Here is a 17936-nt window from a genome sequence, read left to right on the forward strand (position 1 = left end):
ATAAAAAGGTTATATTACTACTAATCTGTCATACCGACTAATTTGATAGAGTAGTACGAGCATACACATGCATCTGTGATGAGGGTCTGTATGTGTTTGAGACAATCCTCACTCTTGTTGCAGACAACGCCGATCCATCCATCAGGGCAGTCGCAGCCATTTCTCCATGGATTACATTTCCCTCCATTAGAGCAGTCGTCACATGTCAAACTGCAGTCATTGCCAAAAGTGTCATCCAAACACACTGGAAAGAACAGAGTCATCAATGAACTTCACACTACTCTTTTACACCAACACCCATCCAAGTCATAACAGAATGATTGATGTATCTATTTTAATCATATCTGAACTCTAATCATGAAATGTGATGCTCATAAAAATGTTTTAGTAACTGCCTAACAACATATTCTCATTGGATGTCAGAGGTTATGAATATGTTCAAGGTTGACAGCAATAATTACAAGTGTCAGTATAGTTATGAGGTGTGAAGTCCATGTAGTTTAAAGGTTATTGAAAATCGCCCTCACACTGACTCCAAACCATGAATGTATTTGAATGGACAATGTTTCTATCCCAGTGGAATTTTGTCAGGTCACAATTAGTTTAGCAGGTGTGACTCTTGTCAACTGTCGGTGAACATTCAGTGAACACGTTCTGCCGTTGTCAAACAGAGCCTTGGACTTCCTGCTACGGGCTGCCAGGACATATAAGCCTCAGCATTCCTGCCAAAGATACTGTGGTGTTACAGTACGTACAGACAGTATGGGAGCATGAAGCACAGTAATTAACCCCCACCATGAGGTCTGTTCCTGCCCGCAGTAAATGAGTCAATTCAATCCAATTCAGGTTATTTTCACAAATTATAAATTTGTCTCGGAGTGCTTTACAATCTGTACACATAGACATCCCTGTCCCAGAACCTCACATCGGATCAGGAAAAACTCCCAAACAACCCTTCAGGGGGAAAAAAGGGAAGAAACCTTCAGGAGAGCAACAGAGGAGGATCCCTCTCCAGGATGGACAGGTGTAATCGATGCCATGTGTACAGAAGGAATCAATACACACAAATTAAAACACAGTAACAACACAATCAGGTTGTGTCGAGTCAGGTTATCAGGTACAGATGGCTCTTAATGTGAATGAGGGGCTTTTGGTTTTGAGGTGGAAAACTCACCGAATTTCTCTGCCAGGTTACTCTCGGCCCTCAGCTCCCCTTCGTCGTCTTCATAGTCGTCATAGCGCTCCAGGGGTTGGTTGTAGTCATGTATCAAGGTGAGCAGGGGTTGAATAAGGGGCAACTCGATGGCACCTCCACTGGACAGGGCCTCAACTGTATCTTCGAGTGCTGTGTGGAGACAGACAAGCACAAGGTTAGGTATACACACACTACGATACACAGTGTATGCCATTTGGGTTTTTTGTCTTTAAATAACTTGTTTTAAAACAAATGAAGAAAAATAAACCATTTTGATGAGATAAATTGTTTTTACAATTTGATAGTATGTCAAACGAGTGCGAAATAAGAAAGTTAACAATAAGGGAGCTGTGATTGGTGGTTAATATTCATATTCCTGATGCCTATATTGTTTTTTTAAGTTGTCCCACCTTCCTGTTTCATTAGCAGATGAGATTAATCAATGTTGTTAAAATACACGACCAATATTTTACTTTCTAATTCATTGTATTCCAGCCCTTATTAAAACAATTATTTATTCATTTTTAGGTCATTAAATCATTCATTTATTTGGTGCAAAAAAAAAGAATGAAAAAAGAATGAAATAAAAGGTTTAAACCTAGTGGGGGTGTGGGTCTACCTCACTTTCACTTTATTGTTACACCCTCTTCCTCTGTGTCCAACCAAGTCATCCATTACCCAACCGTTTTATCTCCACAGTCCCTTTAAAAAAAGTGTGGATGGCAAAATAACTCCTTGCTTTTTTCCCCCCCTGCATAAACAGTTTGGCAGACTTTGCATTGGTATGTTTCTGGTGTGATTCACACTTGGCCATTCTCTCTTTAAATGTTGATACTTACAGATACAGGATTGCCGGTCCTCGCCGAGACGGAAACCCCGGCGGCAGAAACACTGAAAGGAACCCGCGATGTTCTGGCATGTGTGATCACAACCACCATTAGAGGCCAGACACTCGTCTACATCTGAACAACACAGACGCAACACACAGACTCAGACACCTTTGCTCCATCGAGGGAGGCGGAGCAGGACTCGCTTTACATGTTGAACTTCAAACAAAGACATTGTGCATGTTTGTGTTCATGTCCTCGGAGTCAAACTGGATCTCTTCCAAATTTAACAGGGATAAATATTCAGTTGGATAAAAGTGAGTGCCATTCACATTTGGACTAACAGGGGGGAACATACCATCACAGCTACAGCCGTCTGAGTTGAGTCGGTATCCTGCCGAGCAGTAACATTCATAACCCCCGGGATAGTTGGTGCAGTTCTGCTCACAGCAGCTCTGCTCTCCACACTCATCGAAGTCTGCCAAACACAATAAGCAGGGAGACTGAAATGATGGACTGCCTGTCGGGATATGCTTCCCTGACAGAACTCATACAAAAATCATGTCAATTGTAGGTTTAGCGCTGAAAATTCAAGAGCATCTCCCACCCTCTGACCAAGAGAGCATTTTAATGTAATACATGAGTCCTACATATACCCCAAAGTCCCAAAAGATGATGTATCTATTCTTTGATCTTTATTTGTAAAAAGTAGGGCTGTCAGCGTTAACGCGTTAATCTATGCGATTAATTTGGCCGCGTTAACGCACTAAAATATTTTAACGCAATTAACTTTTTTTTTTTTTTTTTTTTTTTTTAAACTGGCGGCGGGGTTTGACACTGTTTCGTTTTAAAACAATAAATTTCCGCGAAAAAATAAGAAATCAGTTTTAACTGTGGATGAATCAATCTCAGTCCTCCTCCTCTCTCCTCCCTCCCTCCCTCCCCTCTACATACACAGAACGGACGGGAGACGCGCGTCGTGACGCAACGCGGAAAGAACGCGACACGAAACGCACACGCGAATAATCAACCAATCAAACCAAATCACAACCAGTGAACACTCTCCCACCTCACACCTCTAGGCTCCACCTCATAACGGGCAGGACAAGGACGAACCAAGTGAGGCGGATTTCAGAGCTGAGATTGGAGAGAAAGTTGAGATGGGGTTGTTTTGACATGAGTGTTGTGTTTTAAAAACACTTTAAAATGCAAAAAATGTATAAATAAAATTTATAAAATAGAAATATGCCCCAGAGGCAGAGGTTAGCGCATTTGAATGTCAGTCAGTACTTTATGGACTGTCTGCTGTTCGGTGTTAAAGAAGACAGGAGATGACAGTCTCAATAACTTTTTTTTTTACTAATCTGATGTTTCAATTTTGAATTTTTTTTTTATCATCCATTTATATGGAGATTCATGGATATGTATATTTAGAATTTAGCTTGAAAACATAATTGTATGTTAAGTTTTATTTTAAAAAACAATTAACTTTAACTTTTTTTTTAAATTAAGTTATATATCTAATTAATCTGATTAATAATCGTTTGAATATTAATTAATTTCTTTTTTTAAATTTTTTTTTAATTAGTTAAAAAGTCATTGTTCTCCATGTGTAGTTCCTCGTTTTACTTTTATTTCGTGAACAAACGCTATTAAGTGATCATCTATGCTAGTCTTATCATTATCCAAATCATTTTTGCAAATTGAATGCAAGTACATTACAGCTTCTTACCAGCACAGGTTTTGAGGTCGTCCTCTAGTCCGTAACCTTGGTTACAGGAGCAAACAGGCCCGTTGGTTGAATGTTGGCAGTGGTGCGCACAGCCTCCGTTGTTGCTCTCGCAGCTGTTGACGATCTCCATCTCGATTCCTTTAACAAGTTCAAAATTAGATATTGTTTGTTAAAGGTCTATAATATCTTTGTAATAACTGGTAATACGGTTGTTATGCATGTGATAATATGAATAGAGTTAAATCTGACTGAAGCAATGTTTCCCATCAGATCCCAGCTCATAGGCAGCGTTGCACACACAGGCGTAGGAGCCAAGTGTGTTGTGGCAGCCATGAGCACAGTTGGCCTCTTCTATTTCACATTCGTCGATATCTGTGACAAAAATATGTTTAAGAAATGCTGAATACAATGGAGGAATACATCTATTGTGCACATTAACATCAAACAAACATGTTTGCACTTAAAATCTATCTTTCACAAACTTTTAACTAAGTGTTGGGAGATAAATAATGGAAACATCGGCTTTCAAATTCTTCATCTTATTTTTTTACAAGCTGTCCTAAATTTTAATTATGACAGGGATCTTGTTTCTGGAGTTTTCTATCAAACAGTCGTGGTCAGCAGACGGAGTGGCCAGCTTTATTGTGGGACCAACACGTTTCAGCTTGTGGTCATTGCTTATTAGAAGTGTTGCTCGAGTTTGAACCTCTCCAGACTTTCTCCTTTCTCCATGCACCTTGATAGCTGGTGAAGTTCTGTCAGAAAGCCCCACTCTGCTTCTACAGCAGACCCAGTTTTCCTAGTTGATATGGAAATGTAGATTTTTCCAATTTCTATTCCCCTGCCGTTTCCAATCTTCAAACTTTTGAGTCAACTTGGATGAGAAATTTAAACATCTACAGCTTTAACTCAATATCAATTGGGTGAACTTCATCTCTTGAGGAAAATGAGTGACTGATGCTCAAAAGCTCCAGAGCAGCAACTAAATGTGGCAATATTTCCATATATAAAAATTAGGGCTGTCAGCGTTAACGCGTTAATCTATGCGATTAATTTGGCCGCGTTAACGCACTAAAATATTTTAACGCAATTAACGCAACTTTGTTTACTTCCGGTGTTCGTTGAAGTTTTTACACTCCCCTGAGTGTCAAACCACGGCAGTGCGGTTTAACACTGTTTCCGTTTTTAAAACAATTATTTCTCCGCGAAAATAAGGAGCAGAAATCAGTTTAAACTCGTGGATGAATCAGTCGGGTTTCCTCCTGCTCCTCCTTCCTCCTGTCTCCCCCTCTGATACACAGAGGAACGGAGGGGCGACGTGTCGGGTGACGCGGCGCGGAAATAACTCGTCACACGAAACCTTCACCGTGATTTGTCAATCCGTTTGTCTGTCAACATTTTTGCGAAAAAAACAACCAATGAACACTCAGTAAATCACAAAGGACCTCCCACCACACAGGTGAGGCTCATGAGCAACCTGTCAGTCAGAAGCCAGAGAACACGGCGCGAGGACAACTGTGCTTCATTATATAGAGAACTGAGATTGTTCTGGAATGTTTGATGGATAACACGTGGGGATGTGTCACATGCGAACGCCTTTAAAAGGTGAATTTCATTTTTTTGTAAAATGGAGAAAATGCCCCCAGCCTCCAGAGGGTTAACATTACATATTTGAATGACAGTTAGTTTACCAAGGCCACTGGTTCTGCTGCTGTTCAATGTTAAAGATGACAGAACCAATGGTATCTCAATATACTTCTTTTTTTTTACTAATCTGGATGTTTCACTGAAGAAACAATTTATCATCCACAATATTTAATACCTCGCTGGCACTTTATAGGTAGGAGCCTCTTTGAAAACACAGCTCTGTGTGAAGTTTTGTCTTTAAAAAGAAGAAAAACAACTTTTAATCGCGATTTATCGCGATTAATGAATTTCAAAATGTGCGATTAATTAGTTAATTTTTTTTCATCGATTGACAGCCCTAATAAAAATATATTTTGTTACTGGTTAATTTACCTGCACAAGTTTTCCCATCTTCAGCCAGGATGTATCCAGCTTTACAGTCACAGTGAGGTTTCCCACCATCAACCCGACACTTATGCATACAGCCTCCGTTTTCATCTGCACAGGGATTCTGCACTGCAACACAAAAAAACAGACATTCCTAAGTATAAATCCAATGATATCAGTCAATGGGGAACATTTCTAGTGCGCTGGTGGAGAAAACTGTAAAAACTGACATCTTAAGGCAGAGCAAGTGGCGAGCTTTAAATGCATACTGCCAACCTGCACCTCAACCTCATCTCTTTATTGACCTCTCTGCATCGTTCTGTGTGTTCTATGTGTCAGCATGTCCAGGGTTAAGAACCTTCAGCTCTAAAAAAATTAGAGGAGGCTGTTCAAAGTAAAAGCATCTGAGAGAAAGCCATTTAAAATGTACATATATATATATATATGTATATATAATTTCCCACGCCAAGAGAACTGTACTAAACTACATGGCCTAAGTAAGAGATCAGAGAAAATAAAAACTAGGACATCAAAATACTAATTAATGAAGAAAAAATAATTATGGGCAGACTGCTGCCAGATAATTACAACTGGCAGTAGTTGTGATTAACTCTTCAGAATCACACCCACATAGTCTTCCAAAGTTTTTAATTTAATTTGGACTATATTCTTAGTCACCGGTCCATGTATTAAGTTGGTGCGTGTTTAGTGTTGCCTTACACCACAGTTCTACTCACATTTGCAATGCTTGCCATCCTCTGCCAGCACGTAGTTTGGCTTGCAGCGACAGCGTAAATGAACGACAGACTGCTGCATACAGTAGTGTTCACATCCTCCGTTGCTGATGGCACACGAATGAACCGCTGAGCAGGAAGAAAACAGGAAGAAAATGTGACAAAAGGTTAGAAAAACTTAGGAACAGAAAGAGAGACAGTCATAGGGAATGAGAAGATCCACCATCTTTGCAGAAAATAAATCAATGCCTACGAATCTAAATTGCAGTTTTCTATAACTCATGCTGACTTTTGATTTGACTGCAGTGGCTCATCCACGGGAATAATTCTCAGACGTCATGACCGCTGTACTGACATTCCTACAATCAGTGAAGAGCTCAGAGAATGGCTTTGCTCTGAGGCACAAAAGATCCATCTCCACAGAAGGAGACAAAAATCACAGAGGCAGGACCTCTGTGGTGGACAATGCTCGCCCACTGATGAGGTTGAGGGCAGAGCCAGCTCAATCATCTCTCCGTCTGTATCTCTCCTTTTTGTAGCAACAGATGAAACCCCGGTACTCTGACCTTAACTTGACCCCTTTTACGAAAACAACAGGTACAGAGGCACAACTGCCAGACGTTCTCAAAGCCGGTGTGTCTCAGACTCAAAGGCAGAAGTCAAGATCCATCCGTCACAATTACATGTCAAACAGGGAGCCTTCCAGCTCAAATATTATTCAGCCACACGCTAAGTCTGTGGGATAATACGACTGACCTGTTCTGGCAGATCAAGAGCTGGATAAGACAAACAGAGCTTTTTCTACCTATGACTCTGTGCTGCTGACTGATGTGTGCAAGTGGTCATAGTTTATTCACTTTGTATAGGTACAGTAATATTTCAGATTTGATTTTAGTACTTGATCTATTTGTGAACATGCAGTCACTTTTCAGCTTGCCTCTTCACCATCTGAACACAACTATAAGCAGACGGATATGCAGCCTCACAGGAAGTTTCACCTGGGAGTCAGTCCAGATGTGCAGATAATAAGTGCAATCAGTCATTTCTTCATGCACAGCTGTCACAAAAGGGCATCGCAGGGACAGTTGGGTCCCAGCTACATACGGTGTGTGCTCCATCAGACAGTGAAGCAACTTCGCATCACGAAGCCAAGAAACACATCGTGGGTTCCACTCTAAATGTCGGGACACGGTGTGTACATTCCTGACTCGTGAACGTGGTGCCAGGTTTATACTCTTTTTCTCCACCAACTATTTCTGAAAAATCCAATTTTAATGTATCTGGCATGACAAAAACAACATACAGGTACTGCGGGAACTCAGCCGAGGTCAAGAGTGACAGGATAACAAGCCGATTAATGTGAAGCTTATACAAGCATTGAAATAACACTCAAGCAGAATTGAATGGAGGGAAAGGTACGAAAACCACGGCCAAATACACAGATTAATCAGCTCACGGTTTTCGATATACTCTCCTAATAATTCTGTAAGTATTTATAGAATGTATTGGTGGTTAATCTTTGTATATTTGTAAAAAAAGATTGCGCAGTCGAGGGGATTAAGAACTTCATGGTGACATGTTACCCAGGGACAATTTTTAAACACAGAAAACAAGGTATTAATAAATATATAAATATGAAAAAGAATAGTAAAGATAGAGCTTTATTCTATAAATAAACATTGTAGTACTACACAGTAAATAGTACACACTACAGTTGACATTATTAATCAGATGATCAATGTTGATGTATGGTGTTCCTTTATTAAGAATAGACCGAGCTGAAATGGGCAGCGAGCATCAGTAACTATGTTAATAATCATTTAATTGTTTAAGAAATCCGTCAATAAAAAAATAATTAGTTCCAGTTGCTCAGATGTGAGAAGTTGCTGCTTTACTTTGTGCGTTGTGATCATAAACTGAAGGTCGTTGGGTTTTGTATTTTTGATCATTGGTTGAACAGAAAAAGCAACGTAATGACAACACCGTGAAATTGTCTGTTGGACATTTTCCACAATTTTCTCACTTTCTATCTGCCAACCAATAATATATATAGACTTAGAGCAGATTAGTAAATCATGAAAGCAGCAGTTAGCCTTGTACAATGTGTGCAAGTATATCCTGTATTAGTTGATTCAATCACAGGAAAACATCTTTCTACAAGAGATCCACTGAAGGGGATGAAAACTCCACAGACTATAACTCTGTGGTTTTACCAGCATATGTTATTTGAATCATCTCACAGTTGGGCTTTCAGAATCTAAGGGGTCATCTTCTGCAACATCACGAATGTGGTTTACATGATCAAGTGCCCATCTCAAAATCTGTGGCTAAACTTTAATGATATCATGATCCAAAAAGTTACACTCACAGTAAAGACTTAAAGAGGACTCGTTCCTCTGAACCAGTGATTCATTGTTCACGTGAGTTTTGAACAAGTAGGGCCACAATACACATGGTAAACTGTGTAGGCCGCCATCCTGGTTCTCATCGGATTAAAGGAAGGATGAAACCTCAAATCAAGCTGTTATTGTAACATTACCATTTCCCAGTTACAAGTATTATTTCAGTGTGTAGACTTCTGTTTGTTTAGCTTGTTCAATATAAGCACTGCTGCAGAGTGAAGGTTTCGTACCCAGGCAGGTGCGGCCGTCCACATGCAAGCGAGAGCCTGGGTGGCATTCACAGTAGTAGGAGCCTCTGGTGTTCACACATCTGTGCTGGCAGCCTCCATTATGGACCTGGCACTCATCGATATCTGTAGGTATGGAGGGGAAAAGAGAAAGCAGACAGAAGGAGAAAGAATGGAGAGAATTTAGTGCAATTTGACTTAATCCACTAATTCTGAAAAAAAAATTGGCCCCATGTTTAAAGACCATATGAGCTGCCAAGCTGAGGGAGGAATGTAATGCAGGTTATAGGATAAGGATGTACTTTGAGAGGAAAGGAGATGATGGATGAGAAGGGAAAGGGTTCTACAAGTGCATCACAGCTCAAACAAACAAATAACTACTGAACATTTAAACCCAAATTTAAATTCCTTTGCTTCTCGTCAGAGCCCCTTAGGTGCAGCGAGGATGCAAAACATACACATTCCTCTCAGCCGTGCCTTGAGATTATAAACAATTACAAGAAAGTGTCTGGGAACGTGATGGCGAGGGAAACATGACCGCCTTGTGCCATGTGACCAGATTTCAAATTAAACAAGTACTGTTGCTTAACATTTCTTATTTTAGGGGTCAACGACGAATACATTGCTGTCCGAGTCCCACAGTGGACCCCCTGTGAGATCACATTATGAAGTCCTGATATGTTTGGACTTCTGCGAACAGCCCCATCTGCTGCCAACATTCTCAAGGAAATTAGGACATGAAGTCAAACCCAGCTCACCTCCAGGCCGGTGACAAGTAACTGGAAATGTTGCCGGCTGATAAGAAAAACCCCGATGTGACACATTAAAAAGGTGAGTGCAAATGTACTTTGGCTGCTGTGTTTAAAAACAGCCAACACATCATAAAAGACTATTAGTCAGCGCCAAGTTAAATGGCTGCTTGAGAAATGTGCTTTTCAGTTCAGCGCTGACTCCAGGCAGCTATTTACAGCAAGAAACTATTCCAAGAATTTGGAGGAAATCCAGTGAAAAATAGATAGTTTTATAAACTTATTCATAATTTAGTAAGGGGAAATATATATATATATCTTTTTTTAAATATATTTTTTATTTTATCATCTCTAGCCTTTATATTTGTTGTGTTGTTTTTCTCACTAATGACCATTTGTTTGTCTTCTGGAACTGTGTTGTACAATGCTTTAAACAGTTCAGTAGAAGAAAAACAAATGATTTGTCAACATTCATCCCACGGCCAATCCCTTCCCTCCCAAAAAAAAAAATAGACAGTCGTGTAGCCTATGTGGGAAGAATAATTAGCAAAAAAATACATATATTCAGTTGAATTCATATCTTGCCTCTTAGTTTTCTCACACAGTCCAAAGACAAGCCAGTTCGGGGAAAGTATGTATTGCCTGTAGATGTGAATATTAGTTTGATATGTTATGTGTCAGCCTTGTGATGGACAGATGTGGCCAACTCTGCCTCTCACTCATGTGAGCTGGGGTAGCAACCCTGCAAAGAATAAACCAGTATAGATAATGGAAGGACACATGCACGATGCTGCTGTCTCTTTTTTCTACTATTTTATTGACATTATAAGTTTAAGATTTGGCAAATCTAAAACAGTTCCATATGAAAACATTCAGCCGATACGGACAACATTAGTACACATGTAGCCTCGTGTTTTGAGCCACCTGATGAATACAAATCCAATGTTCATTATTTCTTTCCTTTTAGCTCTATATTTGATCTCCACCAGCTTGTGAGGAAAAGATCCGTCTCTTAAGCTGCTAAATGCTCCACTGTGTTCAACAGCTGGTTGATGCCGGTCTGCTGTGTGGTACTGGGCAGGGAGCGTACAGCAAGTCTGTTTTGCCCACCTAAAATAAAACAGTTTAAATGTACGAGAAATAAGAATATTTTCATTGCTTTCCCTTGCTGTCATTGAAGTCATTACATCCATCTGTCCTCTCTTTAAATAGAAAGCTTTTACGCTGGTACTTATGGCTGCTTCTCCAAACTTGGGTCATGTCAACTTTCATTTACTGGAGGCAAAACACATACTATGGCTAAGTACGTCATACAACACTACTTTACAAAATCCAAACTATGTCTTTAAGGATTTATTTATTGTGGCTGGTAGTGAAACAAATATAAATCTCTGGAACATAAGGAGTGAATTTAGCCTCCATACCATAGTGCTTGTGTCACGCTGTGTGGGACGGAGGCCGCATGGCAGCGGGATCATCTGCATCTGAGCCTCATCACGCACATTACACACCACCACATCAATGTACACGCACACAGTATTTGACCAATGACTGGCCCCATGAGTCAGGACTTTAGAAGACGCGTAACATATCACTCCGACGGTATCGAACATGATGGGGGCGGCACAGTGTTGCAAATTTGGAAATCTTGGTGGTTAATGTGATCCATAAAACACAGACCTATGAAAATAAAGGAAAAATAAATCAAATCTACTTGCTTAATTGTTCCAGTAAAACCTACCCAAAACAGCTAAATTAAGAGGAACATCCTTCTTCTGAACTCATCTACTAAAAATAATTTCCAACAACATTTTCAAACATAGCGTTTTGGGTGGAAATGAGCTTCTAAACTTTCTGCCAAATTTCAGCTCCACTTCCTTCAGGAAAGTTGGCAGAAGTCGTTCTTTCGTTTTTCCATCCATGCTGCATGCCATCCTATGGTTTGGTTTTTCATGAAATAGGTCCAGCGTTATGGAGCTGCCGCTCCTTTGTTGACTCCAGTCAGTGAAGTCCCTCCAGCCTGGTTTCCACTTCCAGAACATGATCCACCCCGAGCTGAGAGCCAAAGCCTCCGCAGACGTTGGCTTCTACAGTTGGCACATGCATCCTCTACCCGCAGCCACCTACAGCACCGTGTCAGCTCCATGGAAAACTATTTCGGTCCATTTCTGAGAGGTGATTTGTTTATTGTGTGCAGAAGATAAATTATTTTTGAACAGCCTTGATTTAAATCCAAGACTTGAATCTAAGTAACATGGCAGATCAGAGGGATTATCAGCAATATGGTAATAATAAATGTGAAATATGTTTCATCTTGTGTATAAATCCCTGTGCGCTGTAGCCAAACTTGAAAGAATGAATCTGTATAGAGTGTATCTGGTATCTAGCCCTGTTTGTGTTAGCGTTACAAAGCGTCTCTTATGAGTCATAGTTCATGTTTTCATGAGCTCTAATCTCTGTTGGTAAAGCCATCCTCCCCTACTCTGATCAGAGACATTGTCTTGTGGGCAGTGCCAAACAGCGCTCACAGCAGACACATCAGAAGTCGGGCTGGATAAACTACACACAAATACTCAGAATACAGTAAATAACTCCATACTTGTGTATTAAATGATTTAATATATAAATATATGTCAAAATGATGGAACCAGAAATATACTTCTTCCCACTCAAAATTAATTTATTATAAGATCAAAGTGAAGCATCGCCTACTTTGTAAAACGTAATAATTGACTCATCAAACTATTCCTCTCGGGGATGGACCCACTGCTCTCACAGCTTCATCTGCAGTTTGACTGTGAAATGATCACTTACCTGCTGCGGGGGGGCCCCGGTTGTAGCCGTGGTATCCATGGTAACAGTATGGCTGATAGCATATCCTTCTATAGTAATTATGTGGATAGTTTGCAGCAGATGCCAGACATGCCATCACTTCAACTAAAACCAAAAAGTAAATCCACCATCCTGATGACAAAGCCATGGTCCAAAAAGGAACGTAACACCTCAGAGAAACAAAAGTTAGAGAATTTACTGTCAAAAATGAAACCCAAGTGTTGACAGTACAATAGCTATGAACAGTTCCAATGAATCAATGGCTAAAACCTGGTTTTCTGAAACATTGTAACTACTTTTTATTCACTCTGCCTCCTGACTTCTCTCCCTTCATCCATCCCCCTCTCTCTTTCACCCTCCCACCTACTAAAATTAAATGTCCATCACATTAAAAGGTCCTCCTCTCTCTCACCACCAGAAAAGACTCTCTATTACAAAAAAGACATATCCAGTCTTGCATGAACTATAAATACATAATTCCATATTTTTCTAGCCAGCATTGATTGAGGTCTTACATTGTACTTCTGTATTTTTCAAAGCTTTTTATGAAAGTTAGCTGTGTGAGTGCACATAACTCTGTTGCTGGAGAACAACATGAATGCAAACAGACGGAAGGATGTGCCGCCTGTATTTTTCTATTGGCATTGACATGCATTTTTAAAAATGCCATTAAAGGAAAGCCAATGGAAATAAGTGCCATACGACAAATCCAGTGTTTATAATCCAAACATCTGAAAAAGGAATGAGCCTTGCAGTGAAATTGACTATTTAGGAGCTAAGCACTATGCCCTCTCATCTGGTGCCAACACATACAGAGACACAGAAGCAGGACCATGACGGAGCTTATAAACAGCCAAGCATGTTCATGCTCAGCATCACTTCCGTGATTTGAACAGAAATGGACCTCTGCGGGACACAACGGCTGTAAGCTCCTTCTCTTATGATCCGTCTTTAACACAATGCAAACAGAAACCTTCTGTAACATACACCTGCGCAGTCATTATATCAGGCCGCAAGCATCTGAGAAAGAACTCAAGCTCAGACAGACCAGCAGAAACTGATACAGATGGTTTTTTTGTCCCACCACACGCAAACATATTCACAACTCGTCTGGACAATGTTGCCAGCCAGGTGAGAAGGAATGCGGTCTGCTCAGGCGTGGAAGACACATTATTGGCGATGTATCTTACAGCTATGGCAGCCAAGTCTGAGTGAAGAAATCGGAATACAATAAAAGAAATATCCCATAGAGAACATTTAAAAAGAACTGCTCTCCCAGTTAACTAATACATACCTGCTGACTTTGGAAGACGTACCTCCCACACCGCGAGAGCTTACTGTTGAGACGGGTGCCAAGCACTCGCAGATCATAACTTCCACCTTCTCGCTCTTATTGGTCTGGTCATTCAAGTTCATTCAGCATGATGACTAAAGTGTTGACACTGCTGCACTGCACTCAGCACGACAGCCGTTACTGTTGGTCTCTTCCACTTTGATCAGTGCCATTTGTATCAATGCTGCTTATTCAAAATGTTACAAAAATAAAGGCTTAAATTAAATCTTGAAAACCGTCCACAACAGATTAAATTGTAATTCGGCATTTCATTTTTTCTTTCCTTTTATTTATTTTTGCACAAAAGAAGCATTCGTTCCTTTCTGTCTATGGCAGCTGTATTCACATTAACATCCCACAGCAGATGTCTTTTATCAAAAATATTAAAGCGCGTTGCCAAGGACAGGATTTCTCCAAAGTAGTCGTGCGGTTGTGTACGATCCAACTCCACAGAACCATTTCTTTTTAGGAACTAAATAAATGGACCTTGTCTCTCATCTGGACTCGTGCAGGCTTCAACTCTGCAGCCCTCCCAGCTTCAGGCCGTCATTCAGAAGGAAACCTGATCACTTTGTGCAGACCCAGTGCCACACATGCAGCGCTTAGTTAAACATCCACTGCATTCATCCAGCTTCTTTTACCTCTGTTAATACTGCTGCCAATTACAGACAATTAGGACATTAATGCTGCGGGTAGCGGTTTTCTTCCAATATACACCAGTGGCTGAGGGCAGAGAGCTATGAAAGCCAGCTGTGACAATGTTCGACTCTCCTAATAACCTGGATCAGATCTTTCACTGGTTCCTCCAGCAGACAACCGTCCTGCAGAGCACTCTGACTTCTCTCCTCAAGGCTTGGCTGCTGCATAGAGGAATCATTATTCTGATTAAACCAACCACTCACAGATATTTCCTAATCATAAACATCAAACTATGATGGAGCAAAATGGAAATCTCATGGGGACATGTTTGTGAAGAAGCTCAGTTTTAGTAAGCTGTGGTTCAAAGATGCTGAGCAGACATTTAGAGTCATAAAACATCCGGAGGAGCCAGAACATTATTTTATCATCTACAGTGTAAAAGCTAAAAAAAGATCTCCTCCTTCAACTTGGGTTAACATTATATGGTTTTGATGTTAACTGGTTGCAGAATCTACATTCGCTGATATTTTATTACAATTTAAAATAAAACTCCATAAATGTCAACATCAATGTGCAAAAAGGACCCAAAAACATTTGGAAGCTGGCTGAACCATTATGGGCTCTGTGTGTTTAAAATTAAGTTTGTTCTATAGTCATCCATTAACATAAAATGGTTCAATAAGACTTAGATTCTACAGCTCTGAGATTTTCCAATAAGCACTCGACGCAAAGTACCGCTGAGGCTGATGGGAATGACATGAGTGTTGCTAGAGTAGTTGGTCATCAACCAAAGTTTCGGACACATTTAAATATTTATGATGGCACAAGATGGAAAGTTGATGGATCAGAGTGGTTGCAATGCTTGAACTTGAGGGGAAAGTAAATGTGTGAACACAATTTTATAGCAATCCATCCAATATTTGCAGCATTTCACACACTTTAGGGTTCATCAAGAAAAAATGTCTGAAGCCAGTTTCAACTAACTGATGTTATATGTCGGCCTGGACTGAAGTGACTGACATTGCCAACCACAGAGCCAAATAACTGGCATGAATACAACATGTGACAGGATAATGAAGGTTGAGTGGAGTAAGCACACAAAGCCGGATGAAGGTTATTTCAGGATTAGAGGTCACACAATGTCATCAATCTCAAGATGCCCCCTAGCTGAATGTGATGATGTGTTGTTTTTTTTAGCACAGAATATTTCAATGAGCATAGTAACGTGGAGTCGATGAACGGGCAGATAGAAAAATGTATTCAGCTCAATAAGAAAGGGTGCATCAGAGATCATTACAGCTTTAAAGTGTGATAACCACAAACCCAAGTACTGGTATCATAATATCTATATTGATATTTAATGTATAACCCAGCTCCTCAGCGAAACACATATAGTAGAGGACTCACCTAGACAGGTTTTGCCATCTTCATTCAGTTTTTGTCCAGGAGGGCACTTGCAGTAGTAACTTCCAATGGTGTTACAGCAGAGAGCCTCACAGGCGCCATTGGTCTCCTCACATTCATTATCATCTGACAGGGAGAGACAAGGGCAAAGTTAACAAACAAAGCATCTTCCTTTTCATGTCCGATTCAGTTTCTAATGTTTTCCGTGAATACATTTTTAATCTAGCTTTTGAAAATGTGGAAAATGAGGAAAGTGCTTAAGTGCCTGGAAATTCCTAAGAATGACTGTGGTAAATGTTGTGCTCTGTTTCCACCATTTAAGTTGTCTCCTTAGCAGCAACTCCAAGCAAAAGGAGAAATGCATCCAATATATCCAAAACATAATCAAAATGAGCAATAAATTGAGAGGGACACAAGGAAATATACAGCATTTACATGTTGCCCTGGTCACCTATAACCTCCTCCAACATGAACAAGAACTGGCATTTATCAATCACGCAGAACCTCCAAAACACTTCCAGATCACACCATTTCTCATAGTCATTTCCATCAGCTAAATATCCCGCCAACGCTGTCATCAACTAAGTTAGATAATATATTTTCCTCCAGTTCCCAATCGACACATAATGACTCATTTCAGATCCAGGTGCCGACAGTTCACCATATACCATCATCTGAGCAGCACAGCGTCAGCGTAATGTGGAGATTTCACTGCAGCTTTTGGATGCTGCTCAAAATTGCATGCTTTAATGTTACATTTTGTTCACATGGCGGTTTGTCAGGGGAGTTATGCGCACAGCGTACTTTTAAACTTGGTGACATTGGTTTCATTTGCCATGCAGAAGGAATCTTGGACTGAAAACTGAAAGCCGTGGAGAAGAACAGGAGGGAGCTTTCAGTTGGCACCAAGCAGCTTGTAAACGTTCGCCATGTCCATAAAAGAGGTGAGTTACTGTACACGGGTAAAGTCCAAATGCAAAATTGGTTTAAAGGACATTTTCCCCTCTCAAGCAAATGTTAGTGCATTACAAAGCTAGCGTTTAACCAGCCAATTAAACGCTTTCCCTCTCAGTTTACAGCATCTGGAAAAAACAAAAACCCTGCACTCGTTCTATTTCCAACTGTTGAAAACCCTCTAATAAAACCTGAATGACAATATGTAATTAAATGTTACCTTTAACATCCAGAATACATGTAAATACTACAAAACATTACTCCAGTCCTCCTTAGCGAGACCAGATGAATTGCAGCTAGAGAGCCACTTTGGGATCCTCACAGAGTTTTATTTGAAACACTTCACCACAAGAGCTTGATTTAATGAGTCTGGGTCCTGGGATGAGAGAGAATGTCTGCCTTTAAGTACCATTCATTTAACTTGCTAATAAGTACCATGATAACAGCAGGTTTGAATAAAATGATGCAGAAAAGAGCAGTGATGGTGACTTGAAATCAAGGACATGATTAAAGGATGGATCTGCAGTACGAGAGTGTTTGTGTTGTGTTGAGTGTTTGTTGGTGTGAGAAAGACGACATCCATCTCCCCCTCTTCCTCCCTGAGGCCACACCCATGTGTGGCAGTCAGTGTCATGCTCATCATTTCTGCCCAATCAGCAGACAGGAATGTTGAACACAACACTACAGAGGATCAATGAAGCGGCATGTTTTAGTAAGGACAGGAGTTTTGTCTTTGTCCGTCACTTTCAAAGGGCAGAAGAAACTCAATAGAGGTAAACCATGCACATGCTTTTAGTTTTTAATATGAAAATTGAAAATTGTTTTGTGCTTGTAGAATACTTTTTATTGTATTAGTATCTTACCATCTTTACTTACATTGTTGTTGTTATCTTTT

General features: G+C 40.2%; 1 protein-coding gene across 3 annotated transcripts in view; it reads right to left on the bottom strand.

The window, feature by feature from the left end:
- The window catches only part of megf6b (multiple EGF-like-domains 6b), a 61272-nt gene that overhangs the window by 13321 nt on the left and 30015 nt on the right, over positions 1 to 17936 (bottom strand). Inside the window, exons 5-14 of one of the 3 annotated variants that reach the window (XM_056437171.1) lie at positions 16091 to 16213; positions 9134 to 9256; positions 6505 to 6630; positions 5774 to 5896; positions 4004 to 4126; positions 3755 to 3892; positions 2381 to 2500; positions 2035 to 2157; positions 1175 to 1345; positions 113 to 244 (exon numbers count right to left, since the gene is read on the bottom strand). In XM_056437171.1, coding sequence (XP_056293146.1) covers positions 113 to 244; positions 1175 to 1345; positions 2035 to 2157; positions 2381 to 2500; positions 3755 to 3892; positions 4004 to 4126; positions 5774 to 5896; positions 6505 to 6630; positions 9134 to 9256; positions 16091 to 16213 — 1302 coding nt within the window. Of the gene's footprint in view, positions 1 to 112; positions 245 to 1174; positions 1346 to 2034; positions 2158 to 2380; positions 2501 to 3754; positions 3893 to 4003; positions 4127 to 5773; positions 5897 to 6504; positions 6631 to 9133; positions 9257 to 12693; positions 12844 to 16090; positions 16214 to 17936 lie in introns of those variants that run through there. The other 2 variants (XM_056437173.1, XM_056437172.1) reach the window with 2 other exon arrangements.

The sequence above is a fragment of the Pseudoliparis swirei genome, chromosome 18, assembly GCF_029220125.1.
Source record: "Pseudoliparis swirei isolate HS2019 ecotype Mariana Trench chromosome 18, NWPU_hadal_v1, whole genome shotgun sequence".
NCBI lineage: Eukaryota > Metazoa > Chordata > Actinopteri > Perciformes > Liparidae > Pseudoliparis > Pseudoliparis swirei.